The sequence below is a fragment of the Annulohypoxylon maeteangense genome (genome assembly GCF_022496945.1).
Source record: "Annulohypoxylon maeteangense strain CBS 123835 unplaced genomic scaffold GGS22scaffold_4, whole genome shotgun sequence".
NCBI lineage: Eukaryota > Fungi > Ascomycota > Sordariomycetes > Xylariales > Hypoxylaceae > Annulohypoxylon > Annulohypoxylon maeteangense.
This window is the reverse complement of record NW_025953251.1, coordinates 39,991-64,179: the sequence shown is the minus strand read 5'-3', so window position 1 is coordinate 64,179 and position 24,189 is coordinate 39,991. Positions and strand designations below refer to the sequence as shown.

The 24,189-nt window shown below is 47.1% G+C and overlaps 8 protein-coding genes across 8 annotated transcripts; 5 read left to right on the top strand and 3 right to left on the bottom strand.

Annotated features, from left to right (window-relative positions):
- Positions 1-439: 439 nt before the first annotated feature.
- On the bottom strand, positions 440-3,630 carry GGS22DRAFT_185931 (uncharacterized protein; the record flags this gene model as incomplete). The annotated part of the gene is made up of 2 exons (XM_047964386.1): positions 440-1,497; positions 1,551-3,630. 2 exons carry the CDS (start codon positions 3,628-3,630, stop codon positions 440-442), a joined length of 3,138 nt encoding a protein of 1,045 aa, XP_047820932.1.
- Positions 3,631-7,921: 4,291 nt separating this feature from the next.
- Positions 7,922-8,608, top strand: GGS22DRAFT_185930 (uncharacterized protein; the record flags this gene model as incomplete). Its single annotated transcript, XM_047964385.1, has 3 exons — positions 7,922-8,132; positions 8,190-8,406; positions 8,464-8,608. The coding sequence occupies 3 exons, from the start codon at positions 7,922-7,924 to the stop codon at positions 8,606-8,608; spliced, it is 573 nt and encodes a 190-aa protein (XP_047820931.1).
- A 1,729-nt stretch (positions 8,609-10,337) lies between these two features.
- On the top strand, positions 10,338-12,401 carry GGS22DRAFT_104245 (putative sodium bile acid cotransporter). Its single transcript, XM_047957763.1, has 4 exons — positions 10,338-10,790; positions 10,851-11,036; positions 11,091-11,529; positions 11,587-12,401. The coding sequence occupies exons 1-4, from the start codon at positions 10,649-10,651 to the stop codon at positions 12,191-12,193; spliced, it is 1,374 nt and encodes a 457-aa protein (XP_047820930.1). The 5' UTR covers positions 10,338-10,648; the 3' UTR covers positions 12,194-12,401.
- A 1-nt stretch (position 12,402) lies between these two features.
- Positions 12,403-13,743, top strand: GGS22DRAFT_104255 (uncharacterized protein). Its single transcript, XM_047957765.1, has 2 exons — positions 12,403-12,735; positions 12,877-13,743. The coding sequence occupies exons 1-2, from the start codon at positions 12,615-12,617 to the stop codon at positions 13,578-13,580; spliced, it is 825 nt and encodes a 274-aa protein (XP_047820929.1). The 5' UTR covers positions 12,403-12,614; the 3' UTR covers positions 13,581-13,743.
- A 1,372-nt stretch (positions 13,744-15,115) lies between these two features.
- GGS22DRAFT_104249 (glycoside hydrolase family 1 protein) lies at positions 15,116-17,009 on the top strand. The gene is made up of 2 exons (XM_047957764.1): positions 15,116-15,275; positions 15,357-17,009. The coding sequence occupies exons 1-2, from the start codon at positions 15,232-15,234 to the stop codon at positions 16,741-16,743; spliced, it is 1,431 nt and encodes a 476-aa protein (XP_047820928.1). The 5' UTR covers positions 15,116-15,231; the 3' UTR covers positions 16,744-17,009.
- A 736-nt stretch (positions 17,010-17,745) lies between these two features.
- GGS22DRAFT_104237 (uncharacterized protein) lies at positions 17,746-18,520 on the bottom strand. The gene is made up of 2 exons (XM_047957762.1): positions 18,123-18,520; positions 17,746-18,009 (listed from the first exon to the last, which is right to left on the bottom strand). The coding sequence occupies exons 1-2, from the start codon at positions 18,197-18,199 to the stop codon at positions 17,802-17,804; spliced, it is 285 nt and encodes a 94-aa protein (XP_047820927.1). The 5' UTR covers positions 18,200-18,520; the 3' UTR covers positions 17,746-17,801.
- GGS22DRAFT_104236 (uncharacterized protein) lies at positions 18,521-19,877 on the bottom strand. Its single transcript, XM_047957761.1, has 4 exons — positions 19,544-19,877; positions 19,374-19,487; positions 19,206-19,322; positions 18,521-19,140 (listed from the first exon to the last, which is right to left on the bottom strand). The coding sequence occupies exons 1-4, from the start codon at positions 19,689-19,691 to the stop codon at positions 18,842-18,844; spliced, it is 678 nt and encodes a 225-aa protein (XP_047820926.1). The 5' UTR covers positions 19,692-19,877; the 3' UTR covers positions 18,521-18,841.
- Positions 19,878-20,913: 1,036 nt separating this feature from the next.
- On the top strand, positions 20,914-23,397 carry GGS22DRAFT_104225 (uncharacterized protein). The gene is made up of 6 exons (XM_047957760.1): positions 20,914-21,052; positions 21,133-21,189; positions 21,329-21,370; positions 21,426-21,503; positions 21,570-21,860; positions 21,914-23,397. The coding sequence occupies exons 1-6, from the start codon at positions 21,049-21,051 to the stop codon at positions 23,233-23,235; spliced, it is 1,794 nt and encodes a 597-aa protein (XP_047820925.1). The 5' UTR covers positions 20,914-21,048; the 3' UTR covers positions 23,236-23,397.
- Positions 23,398-24,189: the final 792 nt, after the last annotated feature.

Here is a 24,189-nt window from a genome sequence, read left to right as displayed (position 1 = left end):
GTGTACCTTTTGAGTTTTTTTAGTTGACTGTTTTTTTCTGAGGCATTTGCGCGTTCCGTGGAATGCTCGTTCATACGGAGTCTAATAAATTCGCTTGTTAAAATCTTTTTTTCGTGTTCCTTCTTCTGAATGTGCTTTTGAGGCGTTTCGCAATGACGTAGATATATACCTACCTCAGTAGAGTTGAAGTAATTGATTGATACACAGTGATTGAAAATGGCCATTATGGCGATCACCAGTTACACTTACACAATGATTTGACAACTTCTACTCATTCAAGTCATCACTATAACCTAAGTAACTAGTCTTTTCTTTCTTTATCCTTATCGACAAGCCCTAGATATTGTACGGGGAAAGGAAGTAATTAGATTAGGACCCTTTGATCTTCGACACTACGTCTATCCTATCCCCACGCTTAAACGGTCTCGAAAGCCCCCGTTTAACCTAGATTCCATACGGGAGCCTTGACCAAGACTTGTCTTCCCCTGACCTCGACCGCGACGAAACCTGCAAACCGAACCTTTTTAGGATCTTTGGGGGGCGGGAGTGATAATGATGCTGCAGCTGCCGATGTCGTGGTGTCAGTAAGGACCGAAGCCGCGCTGCCTTTCCTGCTGGACGGGTAGGACCCGCCAAGCATTGTTAACATACCACTCTTTGACGACTTCTCGCGCTTCGCTTTGTCGCCATCCTTGTCGTTGCCCTCGTCGGCGTCTTCGATCGGCTCCGGCAGCGGAGGCAAAGTTGTCTTCTCCTGCTCCATGGTGTCGGGGTGTATCGGGTCTCCTGGTAGGGGGTATGTGATAGCTACATCTCGGCTTTCTAGGGGTAGGTTAGCCGCGATGCCTACCGCCAACTCGACGATCGTCGATGCGCTGCCGTCTACGCCGGCTGGGGGAGGATCTGTCAGGTACTGGAACAACGTCGCAGTCAGATTACTAGTGGCCATCTTAGTGAAGTCGGTGCGGTATTCGGCGCTCTCGGGCGCTTGTAGCATGTGTTGGAGGCCCTCCAGAGTAGCCATTCGCCAGTTGACAACCTTAGCCGTTAAAGCCTCATACTCCTCCTGACTATTCAGTGTATACGAAAACCTGCGAATATTCTGCTCTATTTGCTTCAAATGAGAGCTTAGGTGCATATCCAACCCAGGATGGAAACACTTGTTGAAAATCTCTTCGACTATCCATCGAATAATTACGGCTCGTCCGACCGCCGTCATCTCCTGCTTGCCTGTCTGAATAGCCTCCGGGCTCACGTATCGCTCTATCCAACCAGGTAGCGTTCGCCAGTCCTTACGAATGTTGAAGGAAAGGTTGTTGATCGCACCATTGAGTCTGTTAAACCGAGTTGAATACTCGCTGTCGTCGAGCGCTGTCCGAGACTGGGACATTCTCTGGTTCGCAACCGCATTTTGTAACTGCTCCACTTGAGCAGTCAACTGTTCGATCTGAGACTTGCCGTCGAAATAAAGCCTCTTGACGTTCTTATACTTAGTTACTATAACCTAGAGTCAGTAACATATTACACGAATATGGAAAGGCGTCTCCTACGTATGTCTTTAGAAAGCTTCTCCGGATCAGCTTCTCGATCTGTACTGTTTGAGGGTTGGGGACTATTTCGACCCTCGGGGCCAGGCCCATCGAACTGCGGTCGGTCTTGCACGCCGCTCGTGCGATAGGTTTGTGGCGCGCCAGTTACACCTGGCGTAGGTGGAAGGGGATTCATCGCATTTAGAGGCCCCTGACTATGTCTATAGCCAGGCGGGGGGCCGGGAGGAGGTTCAACGGAGCGCATTTGCTTATCGTGGTCTACCGATCTGCGGCTTTGTCCAGGTCCTCCGGGTGGTGGTGCCATGTTCGGGGTCTGTCCCGTTGACACCGATTGTTGCTGGCTCTGTGAGCTTTGTAGGTCCTGCTGCGAGAAACTCACGGCGGGTGAATCGTGTGTAAGTCTTGAGTTGGGTTGTGGTTGCTGTTGCTGTTGATGTTGATAGTCTGAATCGGAATCAGGCGATTCATGTGACACCTGCGAGACTGTTTCTGGGTTTGGCGGCTGCGGACTTGGCGCACTTAGATGCCCAGTAAAAAGGGACGGACGCCTATCTCCTGTCTGATATTGCTCGTAAGGAGGTGTGTACTGGTACTGGTTCTGTGCTGGGTCGACAATAATCTGGCCACCGTATAGCTGTTGCTGCTGCTCTACTTGGGCTTGTGCATGTGCCTGCGCCTGCGCCTGAGCGTGTGCTTGGGCTTGGACGGCCTGGGCATGCGCTTGCGCCTGCAACTGAGCTTGGTGCTGGACGATAGCCTGTTGTTGATGAAAAGCGAGGTCTTCGCGGCTGTAAGGTGACGTATCAGGATCGGGGTCGGGATCGTTAGGAACTTGTCTAATAGTATTCCGCGGTAGATCTTGGTGGTTCTGTGAAAACATATCTTGGTTAGAATAGGCGGTATAATAAGGATCGTCAAGGTCGCGTACAGGTTGGATAGGTGAGTGGTGGTGGCTGCGTGAGCCAGCACTTGGGGGCGGAACCCAGTCGGGATGGTCAATAGGCCGCGACAACAAAGAGCCTCCTCTAACGGCAGGTGTGTTGCTAGCCCTCTTGGATGGTCGGCGGGTCAGACCAGAGCCGTTGTCGTAGGACGCGTCCTGGTAGTGATCTGAAGTAGGTCTGTTGGAGGAAGAAGAACCGGCGATGAAGTTCTTGATCAGCTTGCGAGCTGATCGCTTTGTCTCGGTGGGGGCCGTTTGGCTATGTGGGACGGGTGGCTGGCTGGGAGGAACGACAGGAGAAGAGACGGTCTGAGGTAGGTTGTCGACCGAGTTAGAGGAGAGACCGAATGGGTGTTGGGTCTGCAGTGGGTTTAATTGGGAATATCTAGCAGATTGGGAGCGCGAAACCAATTCGGCGAAATTATCGTGGGGCTGCTGTCGCGCGGTGTAAGCAGCGGAGGCTTGATTGAGGGGTATTGAATTAGTGGGTAAATTATTAGATGGATTGTTTCCGAACACTTCTAGAGGCTGGGCGGGCTGGATAGGCTGGATGGGCAGCTGGCCACTTAATTGATGGTGGTGCTGGTGTTGGAGTTGGTGTGGTGAAGTATGTGGAGTTTGTTGCAGTGTTTGTGGTTGGGCAGCCCTAGTATCGGCCGGTAATGATAGTGGTGGTGGAGGTGGTGGTAATCGTTGTTGTTGAAAGGACTCACTAGAGCTAAGGCCGGTTGACAAGGCTGACGGAGTTGTTGGGTTAGACTCGGCGACGGCCACTGACACTGGCAGAGACTGGCCGGTCACGGGAATAGCGACACCAGCAGCAGATACTCGACGACCTCCGTTTAAAGGGCTAGGTCCTGTCACAGACCCCGAAGCAGGAGAAGAGAGAGAAGTAGTAGATGTGGTAGCACCACTTGTTTGTTGTTGAAGAGGATGATGGGGCGGTGCAGTAGCTCCACTGCCCGCCACCTGTTGCTGGTGCGAAGAAAGTTGTTGCTGTTGCTGTTGCTGCTGAAGTTGTTGTTGCTGCTGCTGCTGTTGTTGAAGCAGGAGTTGATGATGTTGCTGTTGCTGTTGCTCAACCAGGTTATGCTGGGAACGATTGCTATGCTTGCCAATGCGACCGAAAGAGGGCATAATGGTATTATTGACAGTTTTCGGATTTATCTTCCTAAACCTAAACGGAGTTGTACCTTTCGTCTCGCGCGCGCTCTTTCTGCCTCCTTTTGTCTTTCACACAGCCGCAAAGCCGCAAATCCAGACGACTGGGGACCGGGTACCTAGATAGGTAGGAAGCCGAGGAAGTCAGAAGCGAGGCAGAGCACAGGTAAAGGCCAAGTTTAGCCGCTTCGTGCAGGATATGAGATTTGATAGACTAGAAACGATCTGGCTTATTCCGTTCGATATTGTGTGCCGTCTGAGCGAACTACTGCGTACCTCCCCTATCTAGGATTGGATTCGCACTCGCACATGCACCCCTCTAACTAACCTGCTAACTTACAGGGGTTCCCGTTGTGTGGGGGGCTGTGCTGACGATGTTTCGTTTCCCGCTCTGCCTTTACCACTTCGTGCTGATGCTTTTTCGGCTGACTGACAAGGCAAGGCAGGACAGGCTTGCGTGCTCATTCGGATTGTTTAAAAATGGTGATCGTGGGAAATAAAACAGATTATGTTTCAACTCATAATCGACCTTACCCGTCTTCTCCTCTCTATCCTAGGACGGCGCAGACGACGGACCTATTCCGGGTCTCCCAATAGGCTGTTAGAGTCGCGATCGGCGTCAGGAAAAGCGCGGTAAGGGAAAATTGACCCAACCGGACATAAACGACAGGAGCTTCAATTTCTCAGGACACAGAGCTGCTTAGGTAAATGTGAAAATAAAGATAAAGATAGGGACACAAGCATAAGGTTTTTTGGATTCATCGGCAACACAAAGAGTAGGCAAATAATAACCTGGAACTAAACAACCCAAAATAGATAGACGGACACGTACAAAGCGCCAAGAGCGTTGGATGCACGGGGGAAGAGCCTGATGGCGAAGGAAGTGTTGTTTTGGCCTTGAACCTCAAGTGAGGAAGATTGGAAGGAGAAATTTAGAAAAAGCACTGGAGATCTACGGATCGTATCTTTCAGCCAGTCAATCACTGTCAGATTGGAAAGCACATTGCGCCAGGGCGTTCCGCAATAGGCAGTTTCCACCCCTTAACCAAACAGTCCAAACCTCTTTCTCCAATGATATACTACACGCACCTACCTAATGTATTGGAACGTAACCATCCTAGGTGTAAAATACAGGTTTTCAACTAGACTTACCTAACTGAGTAACTAAAAGAAGCAAAGCCTATTTGCTGTGTACCTACATTTACTAAACCTACCTACATCGTGGATGTTCAAACGTTTGGTGCTACTAAAGTATATTAGAAATACTTATATCAATGTACTTCGGAGTATGTTTATGGATCTTCTTTTTCTTCTTTTCTTCTTTTTCCTTCAAAGGCCCCCCCTTCGTTGTACCGAAACGTTACCACGATTGAAGAGAGATGAAGTCGCTTCAAAAGACCTTTATTAGACAAAATAGCTAAGCTATGCTGAGGTTAGGCTAGTTGGAGCTACTAGGTTACCCCTCTGTCGATCCATCCAGCGCGAGAAAAAGGCCGCATACAGAGTACCCAGTAGAGAGAGAAGAGATTATCAGCCCTAACGTCGTTGTCTCTAGGCTCTTGATAAGATCGAAGGTAAGATGAGAGACTACTAGGTTTGCAGTTAATTGGCGCGTTTCGTTTCTCTCACATCAGACTACATCTGCAGATCTTATTAATTTTTCCAGGTTGAGTACTTCGTAGAAGCTTATCAATATGCCACCGAGGTTTCAAGTTATCAGTTTAGGGTAACGGTCCTTGTACCGTTGCTATTATATACCAGGTTTAAGTTCGATGTAGATTCTCCACGTTCTTCTAAATATTTCTCAATACATAAAACCTAGAAATTCAGCTGCAAGCGGGGGATGGTTCTCGGTAACCTTAGTCCCGTAGGGTAGGACAATCATTGATGTGAGTGGGGTTAAGTAGGCGCTAGCTATTCTGCATCGTGCTATTTATAGATCTCACCCACAGTACCAGTACAATCCTAGTACATACCCATATGTAAGACGAACGGGATATTAAACATTATTCGAGGTTGGAAATACGTCATTTTGTTCGACCGTCACCGACAGAAAACTGGTAGCCGTCAACCATCATAATATGGTATCAGTCTCTCGCATCGGCCCGTCTCAGGACCGCTCTCGACTGTGAGACTGAACGTTACTTACATATTTAATAGGGGCATCAAGTAACCATCGAGCAACTATTTTAGACAACTCAGGTTGGCTTGGAGAAGAGCATAGGAGATGTTCCGAAACGAATACCGATCTATCACATATCCACAAATTGTCAATACGAAACTACCGAGGCTGCGAGGGATTCGGTTGGTCAGGCCTCACGGATCCGCATCCCTATCAATAAGAGATCTGGCCAATTCCTAGACCAGATTCAAGTATACAATCTTAATAACATAACAAGGCAAAGTCAATATAGGAGGCTCAGAGAAGTCATACTGGTTATACATACAACCTACCAAAGTTAGTGTTAAGGAAAAGTTTAAGACTATTGTCAGTTTTCTCATCCATAACTAACTTTATATGTACTTGCACTGGCTATACATATTGCCGCTCAACCAAGATTATGGGGTCCCTGTTACATAACATGAAAATTATAGGTGATTAGGTAACGTTGTTGATGTGAAGGTTTCCAGGTTCCACGATCTCACTGCGACTCTCACATGCAATAAATTATGTGGTGTACATTTCATATATTTCCCATTCTCATTCACATCTCAGTATCAATTGACAATACAGTCCATCTAACTTACATCGTTAGGTCATTCGTGCCTCCTTGCCCACAAAAATGATCGACCGGTATCGACTAGTTTTCGAGGATGCTTTACACGAGCATCTTAGACACGGGAGCTACCCGAATAGCCCACGGCAGTCCCAGGCCGACAATGATACTCCGTTAAGCTGAAGCTCCTGCTGAATTAGAATCGAGGCGGTAATGTGGGTATTGGAAATATGACTCGTTTCTTACATGGGTACCCGAGCACTGGCATCCGCTAAATTTATCTATATTAAAACGGACTCTGCACCATTCCATACATGTTTCCATACAAAGGGCCACCTGAGTCTGATATATCAACGAACGGAAGTATATAAAGGTTCGTACTTGATATGATTCTACGTAGGAGTTCTGGGCTTATCCCGGAATGAGCGGCAACGAAAGGTTAGCTGCATAAATCCCGCGCGATATAAAGTGTAGCTGCAGGCATGAAGGAGGCACAAGATAGACCGGATAACTCATTCCCGTTGCCAAACTAGTATACTGCATCGATCGAAAAGAGTATGGCTGACCGCTTCAGTGGAAGAAAAATGTCTCGGGTTACAGAAAGCAATGCTGAGCAGCGGCTTGCCGAATATTTATGTTACTCAACCCAACTCACAAACAAGCGGTAAACCTTTATTCCTGAAATATGTTCCACGAGATATCAGCCCGACCAGAAATAGTCATTCTTCAATATCTCGAATTAAGATATATTCAAAAGTGTATTATCCAATATTGAGATAATCTCTGATGCAAGGACGATTTCGATTGAATTGTTTCTCAAGCAACCAAATACAAGTTTAAGGTAAAGACAGGTTTCATTTTCATTGACTAATGCTTTCAAATCAATTGTTTGCTTATAGTATGAGTTGTATAATCGTCGATGTTCAATATAAGTGACGCACAGGGGCAGGTAAAGGTCATGGATGCCTCTCGACAGAGCATCATACTCCGACGAAGCTCATATATTCACATCAAGGATAGTTTGAGTTTGCGTCTCTCCTAGATCACGATCGCTTTTGATATTGATAGGGATCACACGAGAGGGCAAACCGTAAGTAGTCTGGTAGTCACCATTTTATCATGGGTCGTGTATAGGTAAACTGATGTAGTACTACGATCTACCCTTCTTAGGTATGGCCTAGAACATCGTGAAGTGGTACATAAACGGCTATTTAAATCAAAAAGTGCGTTTTCGGTCCTCGTTCCACACAATAATCTACTCCGTGTGTGTATAAGTCGGCCACGCAAGATGGCGGTTCCTTGCATGTCAATCTCGTGGCCGTTTAGGACCTAAAACATCGTACAGAGTAACAAGGAGATGAAAACTTAATCATTTCTATTCGAACTGCCGGCAGGCTGATGAGGAAGTCGGTAAAGTGTATAAATATCCTAATTTCTCAGTTCACACTCGAGGGCTCCCATCGAGGAAGTGTCGAGCAGATAAGTTAAATGAGTCCCTCTGTCCAAGTCTCCTCATAATTCTTACAAAATTTCACCTCAAAGTTTCTACAATGCAATACTTATTCGGCATCACTCTGCTCCTAGGGATCTCCATTGCCCGACCTCCATTCCCTCGGGATGTCGTGAGCCCTCGAACTGGAAATGTAATCAATAAACCCTGGGAGCTGGCTCAGTTTCACCTCGAACCTTTCAATCTCACAGACATGGGGGTCGAATGTTCAAAGAACACGAATTCTTCATTGTTCGGATGTTCCATCCAATGTAGGTCCATTAGAATCGGCATCTATATACTCTCAATGGCCTAATATCAGTATCTAGTTAAATGGGAAGACCCAAACGCCAACCAATCCTGCAGTTGCAAGGAAGACTGGCAGTGGAATGGCATCACTCAATCTCAAGGGCCCATGAACAACTACAGCACGGAATACTTCGTCTGCAAGAACGACGACACCGAAATCTTCCAATTCAAGTTCATGGACATGTTCGACATATCGAACTTCAGCCTCTCTCTGACGCACGCATATAAAGATAACAAGTATGGCGAAGATACTCTCCCAAGGTATAGAGACAAGCTAACATCTTCTAACCTCAGGAACTTCCCGGCGCCTACAATGGCCAATATGTTTTCACAGCCGAATATTACTCTCAAATTAAAGGAGAAATCCAATACTACGATGGCGTATTCCTCCGCCTGCGACTGTCCCATAAAAGCGAACATTACCGGCATAACAATTTAACATAGGGACATGTCGCCTCGATCTTAAATATTTACCACATCAATACTCAGCGTCTCTTTTCTGTCGGCTGGTGAAGGTGCACTTGGATATCATTACCTATCCTTCCGTTTCGTTGGAAAACCTAGATCTCGCATAATATTTACTACGTGGAAAACACACCCCTGAGTTGGACTTGAGAGGGTTCATGATCTAGAACATCCATATAAGACTGCTGCAATGGCAGTATCCCCTATTATTCATAACCTCATTTTCTATAGATTCAATTCCGTAGGCGGATCTTGCCCGGCACTAGAATATTTCAGCAAAAATATTAGGTGGCAATTGACTCAATACTACACCGAGCCCCAACCAACCCATTATTTCGCGATAATGTTATGTGATATCGTAACCCTAAAATACGTTCAATGACTTACATAGATTTTTAATTTAGAGGTATTTGTAGCTCACGGCAAGGCCTACTCAATACTAGGTGAATTATCAGTATTTGTGTTGATACATACCCAGCGTGGAACCCGAGTTATAGAATAATTATTTCTGGTCAAGGTGAGTGAATTCGCGTATGCATTTCACCGAAACCCGACACGAGGGGCATATTGCGATTCCTGGTAGATGGTTTTACCTCGAGGATCCGCCAATAACCTTTTCCCCCTTCCGACGTAGCAATAGTAACGGTAGATCGTTGTCTATATATCGGAATATTCTAAAGGGTGCCGTTCCAGTCCCGAATGTCGACACGAGTTGGCGCAGCTAGGGGTCCCGCGTGAGTGTAACCAGATGTATGGGACCGCCCGTAGAGTCGAAGCGGTTTGTAATATAAGCCAGCCAATGCAACGTATGACGAAGCCGCTGCTGCGATGAGATTGGCATCTGGAGCGTAGACAATCCCGGAAGAGGTAGTAGAAATTCGGCGATATTTAAATTGAGCGGCCTTGGGCGATCGGTCGGCCGTGGTGGCCCGACCTATAACATATGCCGTCGGAAGCGGATGGATGGTATAGCGTAGATCACGAAAGAAATGCAGGCCAAGTACGTATTAGGAAGGGATAGCAGTATTAGTAAAGGTTGTAATTAGAGGCTGAAACATATCCTAATCGGGAAAGGGAGTTTTGAACTCCTCAACTCCGAAGCACAGCCGCGGAGAGAGAATGATACCTGCGGAAAGGGGAGCGGAAGCGGAACGGGGAGAATCTACCTCTAGATCAGGAGTCTAAATCATCTTGGCACTCAACAGAACGCTCGTTGTTGCCTAGAATTTCCAGGTTTAACGCAGGCGCGGGTGCTTTAGCGAGACGCATTCCGGATCAAGGGACTCGGAAGTCCAGCGCGAGGCCGATCTTCGCATCGTAATCTCGCTCCCACTTTTATACCTAGCGCCGGATCTCGAAATACGACGAAGTCTGCGTGTTAAATAACTCATTTTCCCAAACTGGTCCCGTAGCTAACGTGAAACATATATGTATAGTATAAGAATTAAGAAGGGTATAAAAGGTATATTCGGAAAGGATATAGTAAGAGAAGCGACGGGACGATGAAGACGACGGTCCGGTTCAGCCATTGCGAATCGTTTTAAAAGCAGGGAATAGAGTTGCGCTCTCGAGACGTATGATTGTCAAAGTGAAGAGTCATCAATACATGAAGTCCTACATACTCGGCGGTCAGATACTGCTCCGAGATTTGCATAGATTTACCTAGTTAGAAATATCTTAACTCTGGGCGGCGATAAAGAATACTATTTGAGGTTGCGAGTGGAGCTTTAACCGATGACGGAACCGGAGATAGGCGAAAACCCAACAATCCTAAATCCTAATAGGCCATCAGGGGCAGGCATCTGGCGTGCTCGGATGCTATCCATTGCTACCAACATTATCAGAATTTCTTTGGAAATCCCATAGAAAGTCGAATGTTAGTTCTTTAAATATCATGCCTCGTGAACTCATGAATGTTGTTTGAGTCAGGTACTAGTTGATATCTTGTATCTTGCTAAATTTGTCGGTGGTAATACTTGCGTGAGAATACCTATATTGGTAGGTAGCTAGAGCAATGAGCGAGTCTCACACGAGTGCAGAAGCCAAAGAGCGGTCGGCGGTTCTGAGGACGGTCAAACGAATTATAGATTTCATCTTGAGCAATTGGTTGGTCGTGGGATTCGGCCTTGCTTGTCTCCTGGCATATTTTTTCCCTCGTATGTTAATAGGACCTATGTTTTTGGTATTGTGCGGTTTGCTAATCCATCCATCTTAAGACGTTGCGGCCCGCGGTGGCGTTATTCGCTCGGAATATTCGGTCTTGTATGGAGGCATTGCTCTGATCTTCTTCATCAATGGAATGCAACTTAGCCCGGAGAAGCTTAAAGAACATGTGAAAAACTGGCGACTACACATTGTTGTGCAGGGAATAAACCTTGTCCTCATACCCGTCATTCAACTTGGTTCGTAATTCAACTATGTCCTTAGGCTGTAATGTTTCGCTGATCTTGCCCTAGCCATCATACATATAGTGATAGCCGCTGGTGCTGTGACTTCGGGTACAATTGATGCTAGCATCCTCATCGGGATGGTCGTAGTCAGTTGCATCCCGACTACTTTGGCATCCAATGTCGTGATGACAAGAAATTCGGGTGGCGATGAGGCTGCTGCCATCATCGAAGTGGTAATCGGCAACGTAGCTGGGTCTTTTCTCTCTCCATGGCTGATATATGGATTCCTTCCCAACGGCGGGGAATTCGACCGGCTCAGACCAGCAGAAGCAAGTACCCTAGGACCTATGTATGCGAACGTTATGCAGCAGCTAGGTCTCAGCGTACTGCTTCCGCTAATTGTAGGGCAAGGCCTACGATGGACTTTTCCGAAGCAGGTCTCTTGGACATTAAAGACATTCTACCTAGCACAATTCTGCTCCGTATTGATGATATTAGTGGTCTGGTAAGTGCAAATTAAAATAAAGAGTGAATAGGAACTCAAGCTAACTTGAATCATAAGGACCACTTTCTCAGGTGCATTCCAAACAGGGGCACTCACCACACTACCTAAGTCATCGATAATATTCAATGTGTTTCTGAACCTAGCAGAATACATATTGTTCACAGCTATTTGCTTCTGGATAGCATCGCCACCAAAAATCTTGTCAATGCCGATCAATGCTTTTGTTGCCGATTCAAGGTTCGGTTCGTATCTACCTAAGGCGGTACGGAATGCGATAACAATTAAGAAAATGCCCAAGGAGCTCGTCGTTGCTGTATGTTTCTGCGGAGCTGCGAAGACCACGAGCGTAGGGATTCCTTTAGCTGCTGCTATGTGGTCTCAATTGGATAATTATACTATATCATCCATCCAAGTTCCAGTGCTCTTATACACAGTCGAACAAGTATTCGTAGCGCAGTTCTTCACCATATTCTTCAAGTGGTGGCTGCATCGAAACGGTAAAGGGATATCCGATACTGACTCGATCGCAACTGGGGAGCAGGAGTATATGACGAATGAAGGAAGAGGAAATACACATCCTAAGAGTGAGGAGAATGGAAGCCACGGGGTTCAGGCTGATCCTGTCGATATGAGTGCAGTGCATGAGAAACCAAGGGCTGCCTAGGCCCTAAGGCGCCCTAAGGCACTCTAAGGCTGCTAGGTCGATATCAACTGCACTAATGGTACCTGATTAGGTGGGGTAGACGGCTAGTTTGGAGTTAATTTGGCGGGGCTAACTATATCAGCCCACTGCACCTACGGGTATGACGTGCCTGCCTATTAATTCAAGAGCATGCATTAGCATTAACTGGTTCTCAATAATCATCATGTAACGATCGTCAGCCAATTCACACGATCGTTTTCTTTAGAAAATTCTCGAATTGGGATCAAGCATCAGTGTTGAAATTTCTTCATTTCTACCTGGTCTTCCCTACCAATTCACACTCCTCTCACGTACTTGTGGTTTTATCTTTTGATGATTGCCAATCTTCAAGTTTATCGCTGTCTACAATTCGGCACGCTTTTATCTGCATCTTCAGTTCAAGATGAGCTCTGGCCGAGCTTTACGAGGAAGCTGCCATTGCGGCAGAAACCAATATATAATCACCATTCCAACTGACACCTCAGATGTTGCCCAAATGGTGTTTGATTCGGCTGAAAGTCAAAGTAAGTTGAATCATGTTAATTGCTACTTTCCAGGTCCTTCCACAGGGACCTATAAAGATGAAAATTCGCTTGGATCACTACATGACCACAAACGTATTTACCTTCTAGGATATTCAAACTGCTAATGTTGCACTTACCTAGGAATGTCTTCCGCAACCTTTCTCTCGGAATTCCTACGAGTTCCGATCCATTGGTATCACAGCCAAATCTTCCCATTCTTTCCCGATGAATCTCGAGCTACCATTCGACGCGCATATTCCCACCCCGACGAGCAATCTGTCATTCGACAGTTTTGCGGATTCTGCGGTACCACTCTGACATATTGGACCGAAGATCCCGTCACCGAAGCTGGCTACATACAAATCACGCTTGGTAGCCTCTTAACTGAGGATCTCTACGATCTAGGTGATATGGGCCTAGTTCCCGACGACCCCGAACAGGAGTCCGAACAAGATCGCATGGAAATCGAGTCCGCTTCCGAGACTGGTCACGCTACCCAATCTAGTGGTCATGACGTTACAGGTATTCCGTGGTTCGAAAGCCTTACTTTTGGTAGTCGCTTAGGAAGTATCTATGCCGCAAGACGTGTTGAGGAGAGCCGAGATGGTCGAGTTCGTGTTGAATACGAGATTACGGAGTGGGCGGAGGGAGATGATGCGGCTATAATTACGGGTTTGGTGATGGAAGAAGAGGAAGAGGAAACGACTGAAGTTGGGGACGGAAAGTACGGAGAAGAAGCAATGGCTAAGCCTGAACCCGAGTCGCCTGCAACGGGTAAGAGGAAGCGCGGAGAGAGTGAGGATGGAGATGAAAATGTCGGCAATGCTGCCCAGAGCGACGTCTAAAGTACCTGGTCTTTCTTCAGGTCGATTGTTTGCTCGCTTCTGGACGATACGACTACGAAGCATTAGTGATGGACGAAAACTGTCTAGGGACGGGGATAAGTGTCATTGGAAGCATACTCGCTTCCTCCAGCACCCATTTGTTGAGTTCTTGTTGGACCCTGTCAAACCTTTCTGTTTTTTTTTCTGGCGTCGGGCCATTGCTTTTATCCTGCGACACGGCGTCTGTACGATTTGCGTGAATTCTGCATCGAAGGCGTCTATGCTTACAAGGATCCAGGCCAGTGATCAGTTAATGGGATCCGAGTCTCCGTCGAGGAGATAGCTGTATGTCGAAAAGGGATTTTTTAGTTCCAAGGTTTCGCCTGGAAAAAATGGGTATGACCCAAGCCAGGCGATTCTCAAATAATCGAAAAATTCTCGCCGAGACATTTATGCGACGACTTAAGATGGTAATCGGCGAATGGAAAATGGACGTAGGAAGCAAATTCTGCATAACAAGATATATAAAACAAGTCGTTATTGTATGTACGGCGACATTGGTCGTCGGAAGCCGGCATAGGTTAACCGCTTTTCAAGTGTTTTGTGAGTATTCAATCCAGGGACCAATCCCGGAGACGTAAAGGACGTTATTGATCTTACTATCATTATCTAGTTATTATTTTCGCGAGTCGGATGGCTCGCCGCCCGCTAACCCATGGGATTATCCTCCGCCCTCCGACGTCGTATCCTCGTTCTAGATCCTAGGTGAAGGGATGTTGCGCCGCATTCCAGAAGAGCAAGGTGCAAAGATGGCCAAGATCGATCTTTTGAATCGTTAGCGCGACCGCTCATCAATTCGTGACTATCCCGAATCCAAGGAACGGCCGTTGTTCAAAAGAGGCTACTCTGGTCTGCCCACTCGGCTGTATCGCCGAGGTTTTCACGAGATCCCTGGCTGCATGAGGAGTCAGGGCTCTCTTGACTTGGGGTCTGGCTTGGAGGGACTGCTCTCTCTTAGTAGCCGTGGCCGGAGAGACGGGCCGTCGCTGAGATCTAATATGATTCCGGCACATGACGAGTTCGTTTGTGGGGGGCATCCCCATCGATCCCAAATCAAAAACTGGACCCTGTCTTCTCTACCTACACGTATGCCTACAAGCTCCAATTACCCCGCGGCGGAGATGGTTGCCAAGTTGTTTTGGCCTATGTGGGTATGTATGGATGGAATAGGTATGAATGGTTTGAGAAAACAGCCACCATCATACAAGCCTGTTGTTCTCGGTCGTCACGGTCCGACGCGGGAGAAAGGGAAAGTACCGGCCCCTTCACTCCCCTACACTATATGTCGACATTGCATGGTTCAATACTATACCATACTATATACTACTATAAACACATTCGTCTGTGAGGCATCACGGGGGTATATAAGAAGATGCTAACTTCCACCCTAACACCGAGCGACCCTTTTCGGAGGGTTGACTCGACTGGTATCTGTGTATCATCGCCTTCTGCTTCTCATCTTTTTTCGCGAGAAGACTTCGACTCATATTCTTGATCGTGCACATAAGAAATCTCCTTTTCCCCGGACGAGATCGGAATATTAGCGGAAAGCTTTGAATAACTTAGATATACCCTCATATTTCCCTTTGCGCACTCAGACTACCCATTCAATATGTCGTTGCCTTCAGATTTCCTCTGGGGTTTCGCCACAGCCGCGTGAGTAATATGAAACTCATTCTCCTTTCTATACATTTAGGGGAGAGTCTCGTTACTAACATCACCTTTCTCCTCACATAGTTATCAGGTCGAGGGTGCTACCGAAAAGGATGGTCGTGGTCCAACTATCTGGGATACCTTTTGCAAAATCCCGGGAAAGATCGCAGACGGAACCGACGGGTCAGTTGCCTGCGACTCATACAATAGGACCTCTGAAGACATTGCTCTGTTGAAGAGGTTGGGTTCTAAGTGCTACCGCTTCTCTTTATCCTGGGCAAGAATCATCCCTCTTGGAGGACGAAATGATCCCATCAACCAGGCCGGTATTGACCATTATGTCAAGTTTGTCGACGACCTACTTGCGGCTGATATTGTACCTTTTATCACCCTGTTACACTGGGATGTCCCGGACGAGCTTGACAAGCGATACGGTGGCCTTTTAAACAGGCAGGAGTTCCCACTAGATTTTGAGAACTATGCTCGTGTCGTCTACAAGTCAATCCCTAAGTGTAAGAACTGGATCACATTCAATGAGCCTTGGTGCAGTTCTATCTTAGGGTATAGCACCGGTTTCTTCGCCCCTGGCCATACGTCTAACCGAGAAAAGTCCGCTATCGGTGATTCCAGCCGAGAGCCATGGATTGTCGGCCACAACTTACTTCTTGCTCACGGCAGGGCCGTCAAGGTATACCGCGAGGAGTTTAAGCCTACTGACAAGGGCCAGATCGGTATCACCCTGAACGGAGACTTCACATACCCATGGGACCCCGAGGACCCAAGAGACATTGAGGCTGCCAATCGAAAAATAGAGTTTGCCATCTCGTGGTTTGCCGACCCTATTTACTTGGGCAAGTATCCAGACTCGATGCGGAAGCAGCTCGGCGACCGGTTACCGGAGTTTACACCCGAGGAACTGGTACTGGTTCATGGGTCTAATGACTTCTACGGCATGAATCACTATACAGCCGACTATGTGAAGCATGGCGACGGCAACCCTCCTCCGGAAGACTACCTAGGCGACCTATCGACCACCGCTTACAGCAAGAGCGGCGAGTGCATTGGTGCGGAGACACAGTCATTCTGGCTGCGCCCAAATCCTCAGGGCTTCCGCGGTCTCTTGAATTGGCTTAGCAAGCGCTACGGTTACCCCGCGATTTATGTCACCGAGAATGGTACCAGTATCAAGGGCGAAAACGACTTAAAAGATCCCGAGATTCTCAACGACGTGTTTCGGTACGAATATTTCCGAGATTATGTCAACGCCATGGCGAAGGCTGTTAGCGAGGATGGCTGTAATGTCAAAGGCTACATGGCCTGGTCGCTCATGGATAACTTCGAATGGGCTGAAGGATACGAGACCCGGTTCGGTGTTACCTACGTTAACTACACAGATGGACAGCAACGGAAAGAGAAGTACAGCGCACAGAAGATGAAAGAGATCTTCGATGCGGTCATCGAGAAGGCTTAGAAAGAAAGGGAAGTGCAGGGCTGACGATCCGATAACTACCTCTCTTTCTCTCCTTGTTGTATATGTTTCCTGCGTATGTTATGAGTTGCGTCGATACCTCAGGTAATATTGGAGTATAATCAGGGTTATTATTACGGTCCTTTTGGATTTTTTGCTTAATGCTTCGCTCAATATCATGACACGTGTCTCGAGAATCTCCGAGGCAATCAAACTCTCATCACATTGAAATTGCTTTGCTACGTAGTTACAAACTGAATCTCCTCGGGATTTCGTGTCAGAGATGTGTTGGTTGGTTAAAGAGATGCGGTCTTATTACCGTACCTAACCGAAGGCTTTTAGCATTTATGCGGGTGATTTTACTAGGGGATTAGGTTATTCTATCCGATGTCGAGGCGATGAAGTGATCATACATCGCCTCGAGCTTACTGTTACCGTCCGTCAGTGTACCGGTCTTATTGATCACTTGTGGCAGAATTCTATAGATTGGTCTTCGTGCATTCTGTTACTCATAGTCTTCTCTCACCCTTGTCCACTACAATCGTTGAAATAATATGATTGGATTATCCAATGATACTACAGCGAAGAAGAAAAAAACGATATATCCTATGAAAGCAGCTGGATTTGCATCAAATATAACGATGTAGCAATAGAGATGTTTCAAGACCAGACATGCTTACTATACAGAAACAAGCCCGAACCTATAAATGGTCTCCCCTACGCGTGATATTTCTCGGCATGATATGATATTAAATCCATTTATAGGTGACTGCCACATCCCACATCGTCCAAATGTGATGAAATTTGGTGCTGGAAATTTCAACGAAATAATACAGCAAATAGTAAGTACAGCCTGCTTTTCCGTTCAGGTTTGGTGGATACAACAGCTCTTCAGACAATCCGCACAATAAAACATGCTTTCAACCGTATTCCGTACCTCTCCCGTTGAATTGGCCGTCCTGATCCGGCCGAACACCTATAATTGTACAGCAAATCCCAAGCCCGTAACCGAATCGACCTGGTTTTGATATAACCTCTCCTTCACATATTATACAAGACTTCTACTTCTTGAAGCTGTTTCTTCGTGCAGCAAGGTCATGCAAATCGCCCGTCTCGCCAACCTGTACTCGGCCGCCCGTGTGCTCGTCGGCTACCTTGGGTCCGCGTTTGACCGCGCCGTCGACCTTGTCCTTGAGCTCCTCTTCTTGAGCTTCCGTATTGCCACCAAGGCCGGCCTGAGGTCTATCGCCGATTTCGTCGAGGATATTCCTGGTCGCGGAGCATGTTAGCCAGTGTAGGTATTTTGGTAGAAATTAGATTTGGAAATTTGGTTGATAATTCTCATGCGGGCATTGGGTATGTATTGAATAGAGAAGGCTTACTGCGTATGGCCTTGTTGGTGAGGGTCAAGCGGTGTTTGCTTGGTTCCAGACGACTTGCCGATTTGTGAATCCGCCATCTCGATTGTGCTTTGGCTAGGTTCAGGGTATCACGGGATTTTTTATGAAAAAACAACTTGATAGTTCAATAGTTGGTAAGGTCGAGTATTAATGTTTGAGTGTTCAGAGTTATACTTCGTAGGTGGCATCTATTGCCATCTTATATCGAATATGTGGGGGATAACGCCGATGACGTATGTTGAGGTCATACCCTTGTACTGATGTATACAAACATCTCTGCCTCATCCGCTTCCCAGCCCTTATCTAACATCTTGATTGTCTATGTATATAAATAGCAAATCAAGCTTTGAATGTAGTAATGATATCCGGTGGGTAGATTACATAGGCGATCTATGTTGATTCGAATCGATCCATAGATGAGTCAACCCAGCATTCTTGAGTTGGTATGATTTGATAGTAGGGCGGATTGCCATTTGTACCTGTTGACCTTTAACTTCATCAATTCCTCTTTGAATCTCTCTAGTACGGAATGTGTAGTACCTAGCATTTCTTTGCTAGGCTATCTGACAAGACTGAGTAAGTTTGATTTAATTTGCACCTAAGAAGGAGCCATATAAGGTGATGGCCCACGATGCAGCACCATATCAAAAAACTCGTTATAGTAGTTGTGATCGAGGTATTGGTGAACGTTGTTTTATCTCTCATTTCGTCTTTTCCTCGCTTGAGTTGGTCGGTAAGTTACTAGATTCTCGAAGAGAAGCAATGCTGTCATCAATGATGGATATTTCCGCATTGATCCGGAGAATCTTCTGTTCGAGCATTTCCTCATACTCCTTGTCGGATAATTTTCTCATGGGGCTCCATCTTGAATCAAGCCAGCTCGATTTAGGTTTGGATTCCTTGTTTCTGGAACTATCCTTGAAGCGCTGAGATAAATATTCGCCGACGCCGCCAAGAGTGCCAAAGACGAGAATTCCCGGTATAATATTCCTAGGTCCTCCTGTACGAGTTTAGCAACGACTACGTGAGTATAGAGATGGTATATTAATAAAAAAAATAACGTACGGATCATGCCGCCGACCATTCCAGACACACCGCCGGCTGTTCCACTAGCCTTAACTCGATCCGACAAGGTAATATTTTCTTCACCACCCCATGAGTGTAAAAGGACGCTTTTTGATGCTGTATACTGTGAATAACTAGAAATAGTAATTTGGTAGTGATGAATCTTACCCATATATGTAGATCCGAGACCAAACCATTGGAGGCCAGCGACGAAGGCAAATATTACTGGAGGAGCTGATCGGACAATGCCGGCACCAGCCCCAAACAACATGCCAACAGCACCTAGGTGAAGTCAGTAAGTCTATCTCGGTAGTCCACAAGTTGGCGTATGATTATACCCATTGCTGCCCCTGTCTGTATTGATTTAGCTGCAATATCCTTAACCACATTATGGGACATATCAGTAGAATATCTATCGTTTACCCCTGCATTAGGGGGTAAGGCTTTGGACCGCTGAGGCGTTGGCGGCTGAGATGACGAGGCCATTTTTTGGGTAGTTGCCGCAATAGTGTAAATAAATGGAGCTTATTTTCTCGTTTGTAAAGGGGGCCAACCAGCTTCACTCTGGCCACTAGCGATATCTTTCAAAATTATCAATTCAACTGCTGGTAAATCTAGTGGGTTGTTGGAATAGATGAATGAAAAGAGTCCACGGGTGTTCCTTAGATTCACATGCACCCGTGTATGATGTATAGTATCATATAAGATAAGTCATAATAAAATTGAACAAATCTCTTTTAGGTGTGAGACGATCTGGAAATACTAGGTACTAAGAGGTAGGTATTTGACGTATGGCATGGAGCGGTTACGATGATTGGAGGCCGTCCCTGAGCTGAGGTTTATCGATTTGTCGTATCTGTATGTTAATTCTGCCCATTGTACATCGGCGGTAATCAATTCCTCTGAGAGATACTTGACAAACATGTACCTGACTAACACGGCCCTACAAATTTCAACCAATGAAAGATTTTACATTGTGCGGCATGCCACAAACGGGAAATACAAATATCCAGTCTAGGTACTAAATTATATTCGTTAAAATGGTAGGATGATCCTTTAAGCTACCAGGTACTGTATGAGGTCCCGTACATGAATGAAATGTAAAAAAGGATGTATAAACCCCAAAACAATTAGGGTCGTAAACATAAATGTTTTCGGATGCCCCTTTAGTGTCGAGGCACTTACATATGTACCTAGTACTAGGTGAATAGGCTACCTGCTTCGAGGTAGAAATATATAATATTGCTCAAGCGGTAATTACAATCTTCACTGACAACGTGAATTGTCCCTTCCTTTTTCAACCCCTTCTAAGTTCTGCCCCTCTATCCACCACGTGCAGGTACTAGGTACCGATACAGGAGAAAGTTGGATTACGTAAACCACAATATCTGGTGCTAAAGGTAGAAGTACAAGGTAGGTCAAAGTTGAACCCCGCCATGAAAACCATAAAAATTAGATAGGGTACCTGATCACCTTGTACTCCAGGCTTAATTCTCCCCAATCATGCCTCATACGTTCTATGCGGAAAAAAATTAAGCTAACCCTCCTGCCATTTTTTTCCACAGCATCCATTTTTTTCTCTTTTGATCGTGGAAAGTTTTCAAGTTAACTGCCAATCTCGCAAACTTGCCAACTTTCGCCGACCACATCTTTCGTCCCAATCGACTTTTTTTCGACCGACACCAGTGAAATTCACAAAATTCACTGCTGTCCCTCGAACACTCATAATTTCTCATCGCCCATCGTTCGCCGAAGAACTAATCAGAGTTTCTTCGGTCAAATTCATTTCCCTGCCTGCGCGCGACGACCTCTGCACGTTGCGCGTGGCTAAAACACCGCAATCATGGGTATGTTCTCGCTTGAATATCTCCCACTACCCCTCGGAACTACCCCTCGGAATATTATACTAACAATTGATATCTTATAGCTCCCAAGAAGAAGGACCAGCAGAAGATGTCCCTCGGGGCCTTCTTGCAGGAAGAGAGTCAGTCCGCCCCTCCCTTTGATCCCATCTTTACACCGTGTACCCTATCAACGTCGTCATCATTTTACAAATAGGCAACTGAATATTGATCATTTATCTGAGATGGAAAGAACGAAGTTCACATGCTAACACGAGATAGAATACGGTGGTTCGTGGGCTGACGAAGTTGAGGATTCATTCGGTAAGACATATTTGATTCTGCAAATAAGTTCAACTTCATTAACGCCGTATTCTAGGATCCCAGCCTCTACCTTCCTCTGGCACTGACCGACGAACTGGCTATTCTAGCTATGGATCCGGTGGCGGTGATCGTGGTAAGTCAACAATAATCGATGAACGTCTCCTAATATTGCAGACCGCTAATTAGTATCATCTATAAGGCTACGCTCGCGACTCTTACGCATCCCAGGGACCCGCACAACTTCCTACTAAACCGCCTTTCACCGCTCACCTAGGCAACCTTTCCTACGAAGCTACTACCGAATCTGTGACCGAGTTTTTCGAGGATTGTGACATTACTAGCGTCCGAATCATCGAGGATCGCATCGAGCAGCGCCCAAAAGGGTTTGCCTATGCTGAGTTTGCGAATGTTGAAGGTCTAAAGAAGGCCTTGACTCTTGATGGAACCAGCTTCCAAGGTCGCACTATCAAGATTAAGATCGCAGATCCCCGTGAGTTCGATCAATAGTTTTTCTTTGTTGGATATATATTAATAAACTTTTAGCCAAGGAACGACAGGATCGTGGCGGCGACTCAGCTCGCGACCTTAGTAGCTGGGAGCGAAAAGGTCCCTTGGCGGATCTTCCATCTCGTGGTGGTGATCGACGCCCCGCAGAATTCGGAGAGCGCCGCGGACCTGGCGGTTTCCGGGATCGGGATGCAGCACCCCCTTCTGACGACGGCAAGGTACGCGATTTCGGCAACTGGGAACGGAAGGGTCCGCTATCACCTCTTCCTCAGCCCGAACGTGCGGGATCACGAGATAGCAGCCGTCCCCGAACCCACGATGCTAACCGTGGCGATTCCTTCCGCAAGGATCGTAGAGCCTCTCCAGCTACGTGGGGTGAGGGTCGTCAAGAAGGCTCTCGTCCCCCTAGGGAATTCAAAGAGAGGACTGAGCGCCCAGATCGCCCAGAGCGCACAGAGCGTCCGGAACGCGCACCAACTGCAGCGGATCTAGACAACCAGTGGCGCAACAACATGAAGCCCGACCGTTCCGTGAAGTCTCCTGGACAGTCCCGTGATGGATCCGAGGCACCGCCGTCGCCAGCTCCTGCTGCGGCTAACCTCGCAGCTCCCGTAGGTCGCCCTCGACTTAACCTCCAGAAGCGGACGGTATCCGAATCTCCTGATGTCGTATCCCCCGGATTGCCATCTGCTACTGGCGACTCTAAAGCGAGCCCCTTCGGTGCCGCTCGTCCTATTGATACGGCGGCAAAGGAGCGTGAGATCGCAGAGAAGCGAGAGCAACAGTTGAAGGAGAAGAAGGAGGCAGATGATAAAGCCAAGGAAGAACGACGTATTGCCAAGGAAGCTAAGGATGCCGCGGCAAAAGAAGCTGCAGAAAAAGCTGCAGCGGAGGCAGAGAAGCCAAAGGTGGTTGAGCCAGTCGAGGAGAAACCCGAAGCCGTCCCTGAGACCAAGGAGGAGGAACCTAAGGAGGGAGGTACCCAGGCTCAGAACGGCAATGGTGCAGAACAGAAATTGCCAATTCGACCAAAGGATAACGTGCCAAATCCTAAGACCACCAGAGCTGCCGAGAGTGGCAACTGGCGAGCATCAACGGGAGAACGAGGTCGTGGCGGCTACGTCAACGCCTCAAGAGGCCGTGGTGATGCTCGAGGCCGCGGTGCGCCGCGGGCACCGCGCGGCAACCACGAAGGTCGACCTCCCCGAGCAAACGGAAACACAGCCGCCCCCTCCACTCAACAGTCTACACAGGCCCCGCCTCCTGCCTCAGAGGGCGAGGCTGCTCCGGCACAGAGTGCGGATGGCTGGACAACGGTCCAAACTAAGCCTCGCCACAATAACCGTACGCGTGCTTGAATGCGACGGCAAGCAATGTACAAAAACCAGGTCTTCCATGCATAGGTACATGGGGGGAGTTCATCGGGATCCATAATGCTGTGGACTTGCAATACGAAGAAAAATTTTTGATCTTTTACTGCTATTGACCCCCTTCGCTGTGACGACTGCTTTACGACGATCATGAGGTTAATCTGCTGCGTTTCTGTTCCATCGTATATACCAAATACCCACTACCGAGGCCGCTGGTAATACTGAACAGCATAACCTCCCTCTTCGCAGTTTCTTCGCCCTTCTTTAAGGGTCGCGAGGGTTGGATCCTTACATCGTGCTTTCAGACTCGTTCTACTTTGATAAGCATTTTCCAAAATTCGTCCACGCAAAGGAGGAAGGGTCACCCCACGAAGAGCATGAAAATGAATTGAAGACTTGGTTTTTTTTTCCGCCTGATACCTGCAATACACGATTTTCGTTTACGGCACCAAACTTGATTTGAAAGGCAGGTGGGGGGTAGGGGATGGATTCGAGCATTGAGAGGCGGGTTTTAAGGGATTGATGGCCTTCAAAATCTCTTCTTTTTTTCGGATGCTACCAAAAAAAGTCCAGTTAGGAGTTTGCGGACAGGGTTCAGGGTCGTTTTTTCTTCATCTTCTCTTCTCTTCTCCGCTTCGCTTTTGTCATTTCTTTTCTTCACTCTAATCCGCTCGATGAGGGGGCTGACGTTTCGACCTCGTTCGCTGCGCTATTGCGTGACGGATCGGACTCCGACCATTTGGTTGGTCGCTCAGCATACCACCATCCGATTCGCCAGACCGAGGACGCAACCGTTGACTTAGGCATCGGCATAGGAAGAAATGCAAAATATTTCCCCAGATACGATGGATTCGTGCAAATATGAATGCGAAATTAGCTTCGGCTGAGATGTTTTTTCTTCTTCTTTCTCTTGGGTACTGTGATCTAGATCAACTAGAGGAC

What these genes read in the sequence shown, in the direction of transcription:
- GGS22DRAFT_104237 (XM_047957762.1), bottom strand. Translation starts at nt 18,199, where the DNA reads ATGGCGGATTCACAAATCGGCAAGTCGTCTGGAACCAAGCAAACACCG. An exon ending in CACCAACAAGGCCATACGCA is followed by an intron (nt 18,010 to 18,122) that starts GTAAGCCTTCTC and finishes CTCCGCGACCAG; the next exon opens with GAATATCCTCGACGAAATCG.
- GGS22DRAFT_104245 (XM_047957763.1), top strand. Translation starts at nt 10,649, where the DNA reads ATGAGCGAGTCTCACACGAGTGCAGAAGCCAAAGAGCGGTCGGCGGTT. An exon ending in CCTGGCATATTTTTTCCCTC is followed by an intron (nt 10,791 to 10,850) that starts GTATGTTAATAG and finishes ATCCATCTTAAG; the next exon opens with ACGTTGCGGCCCGCGGTGGC. An exon ending in CATACCCGTCATTCAACTTG is followed by an intron (nt 11,037 to 11,090) that starts GTTCGTAATTCA and finishes ATCTTGCCCTAG; the next exon opens with CCATCATACATATAGTGATA.
- GGS22DRAFT_104225 (XM_047957760.1), top strand. An exon ending in ATCCGGTGGCGGTGATCGTG is followed by an intron (nt 21,504 to 21,569) that starts GTAAGTCAACAA and finishes ATCATCTATAAG; the next exon opens with GCTACGCTCGCGACTCTTAC. An exon ending in GATTAAGATCGCAGATCCCC is followed by an intron (nt 21,861 to 21,913) that starts GTGAGTTCGATC and finishes ATAAACTTTTAG; the next exon opens with CCAAGGAACGACAGGATCGT.
- GGS22DRAFT_104236 (XM_047957761.1), bottom strand. Translation starts at nt 19,691, where the DNA reads ATGGCCTCGTCATCTCAGCCGCCAACGCCTCAGCGGTCCAAAGCCTTA. An exon ending in ACAGACAGGGGCAGCAATGG is followed by an intron (nt 19,488 to 19,543) that starts GTATAATCATAC and finishes GACTTCACCTAG; the next exon opens with GTGCTGTTGGCATGTTGTTT. An exon ending in TCTCGGATCTACATATATGG is followed by an intron (nt 19,323 to 19,373) that starts GTAAGATTCATC and finishes CACAGTATACAG; the next exon opens with CATCAAAAAGCGTCCTTTTA.
- GGS22DRAFT_104255 (XM_047957765.1), top strand. Translation starts at nt 12,615, where the DNA reads ATGAGCTCTGGCCGAGCTTTACGAGGAAGCTGCCATTGCGGCAGAAAC. An exon ending in TGATTCGGCTGAAAGTCAAA is followed by an intron (nt 12,736 to 12,876) that starts GTAAGTTGAATC and finishes GCACTTACCTAG; the next exon opens with GAATGTCTTCCGCAACCTTT.
- GGS22DRAFT_104249 (XM_047957764.1), top strand. Translation starts at nt 15,232, where the DNA reads ATGTCGTTGCCTTCAGATTTCCTCTGGGGTTTCGCCACAGCCGC. An exon ending in TGGGGTTTCGCCACAGCCGC is followed by an intron (nt 15,276 to 15,356) that starts GTGAGTAATATG and finishes CTCCTCACATAG; the next exon opens with TTATCAGGTCGAGGGTGCTA.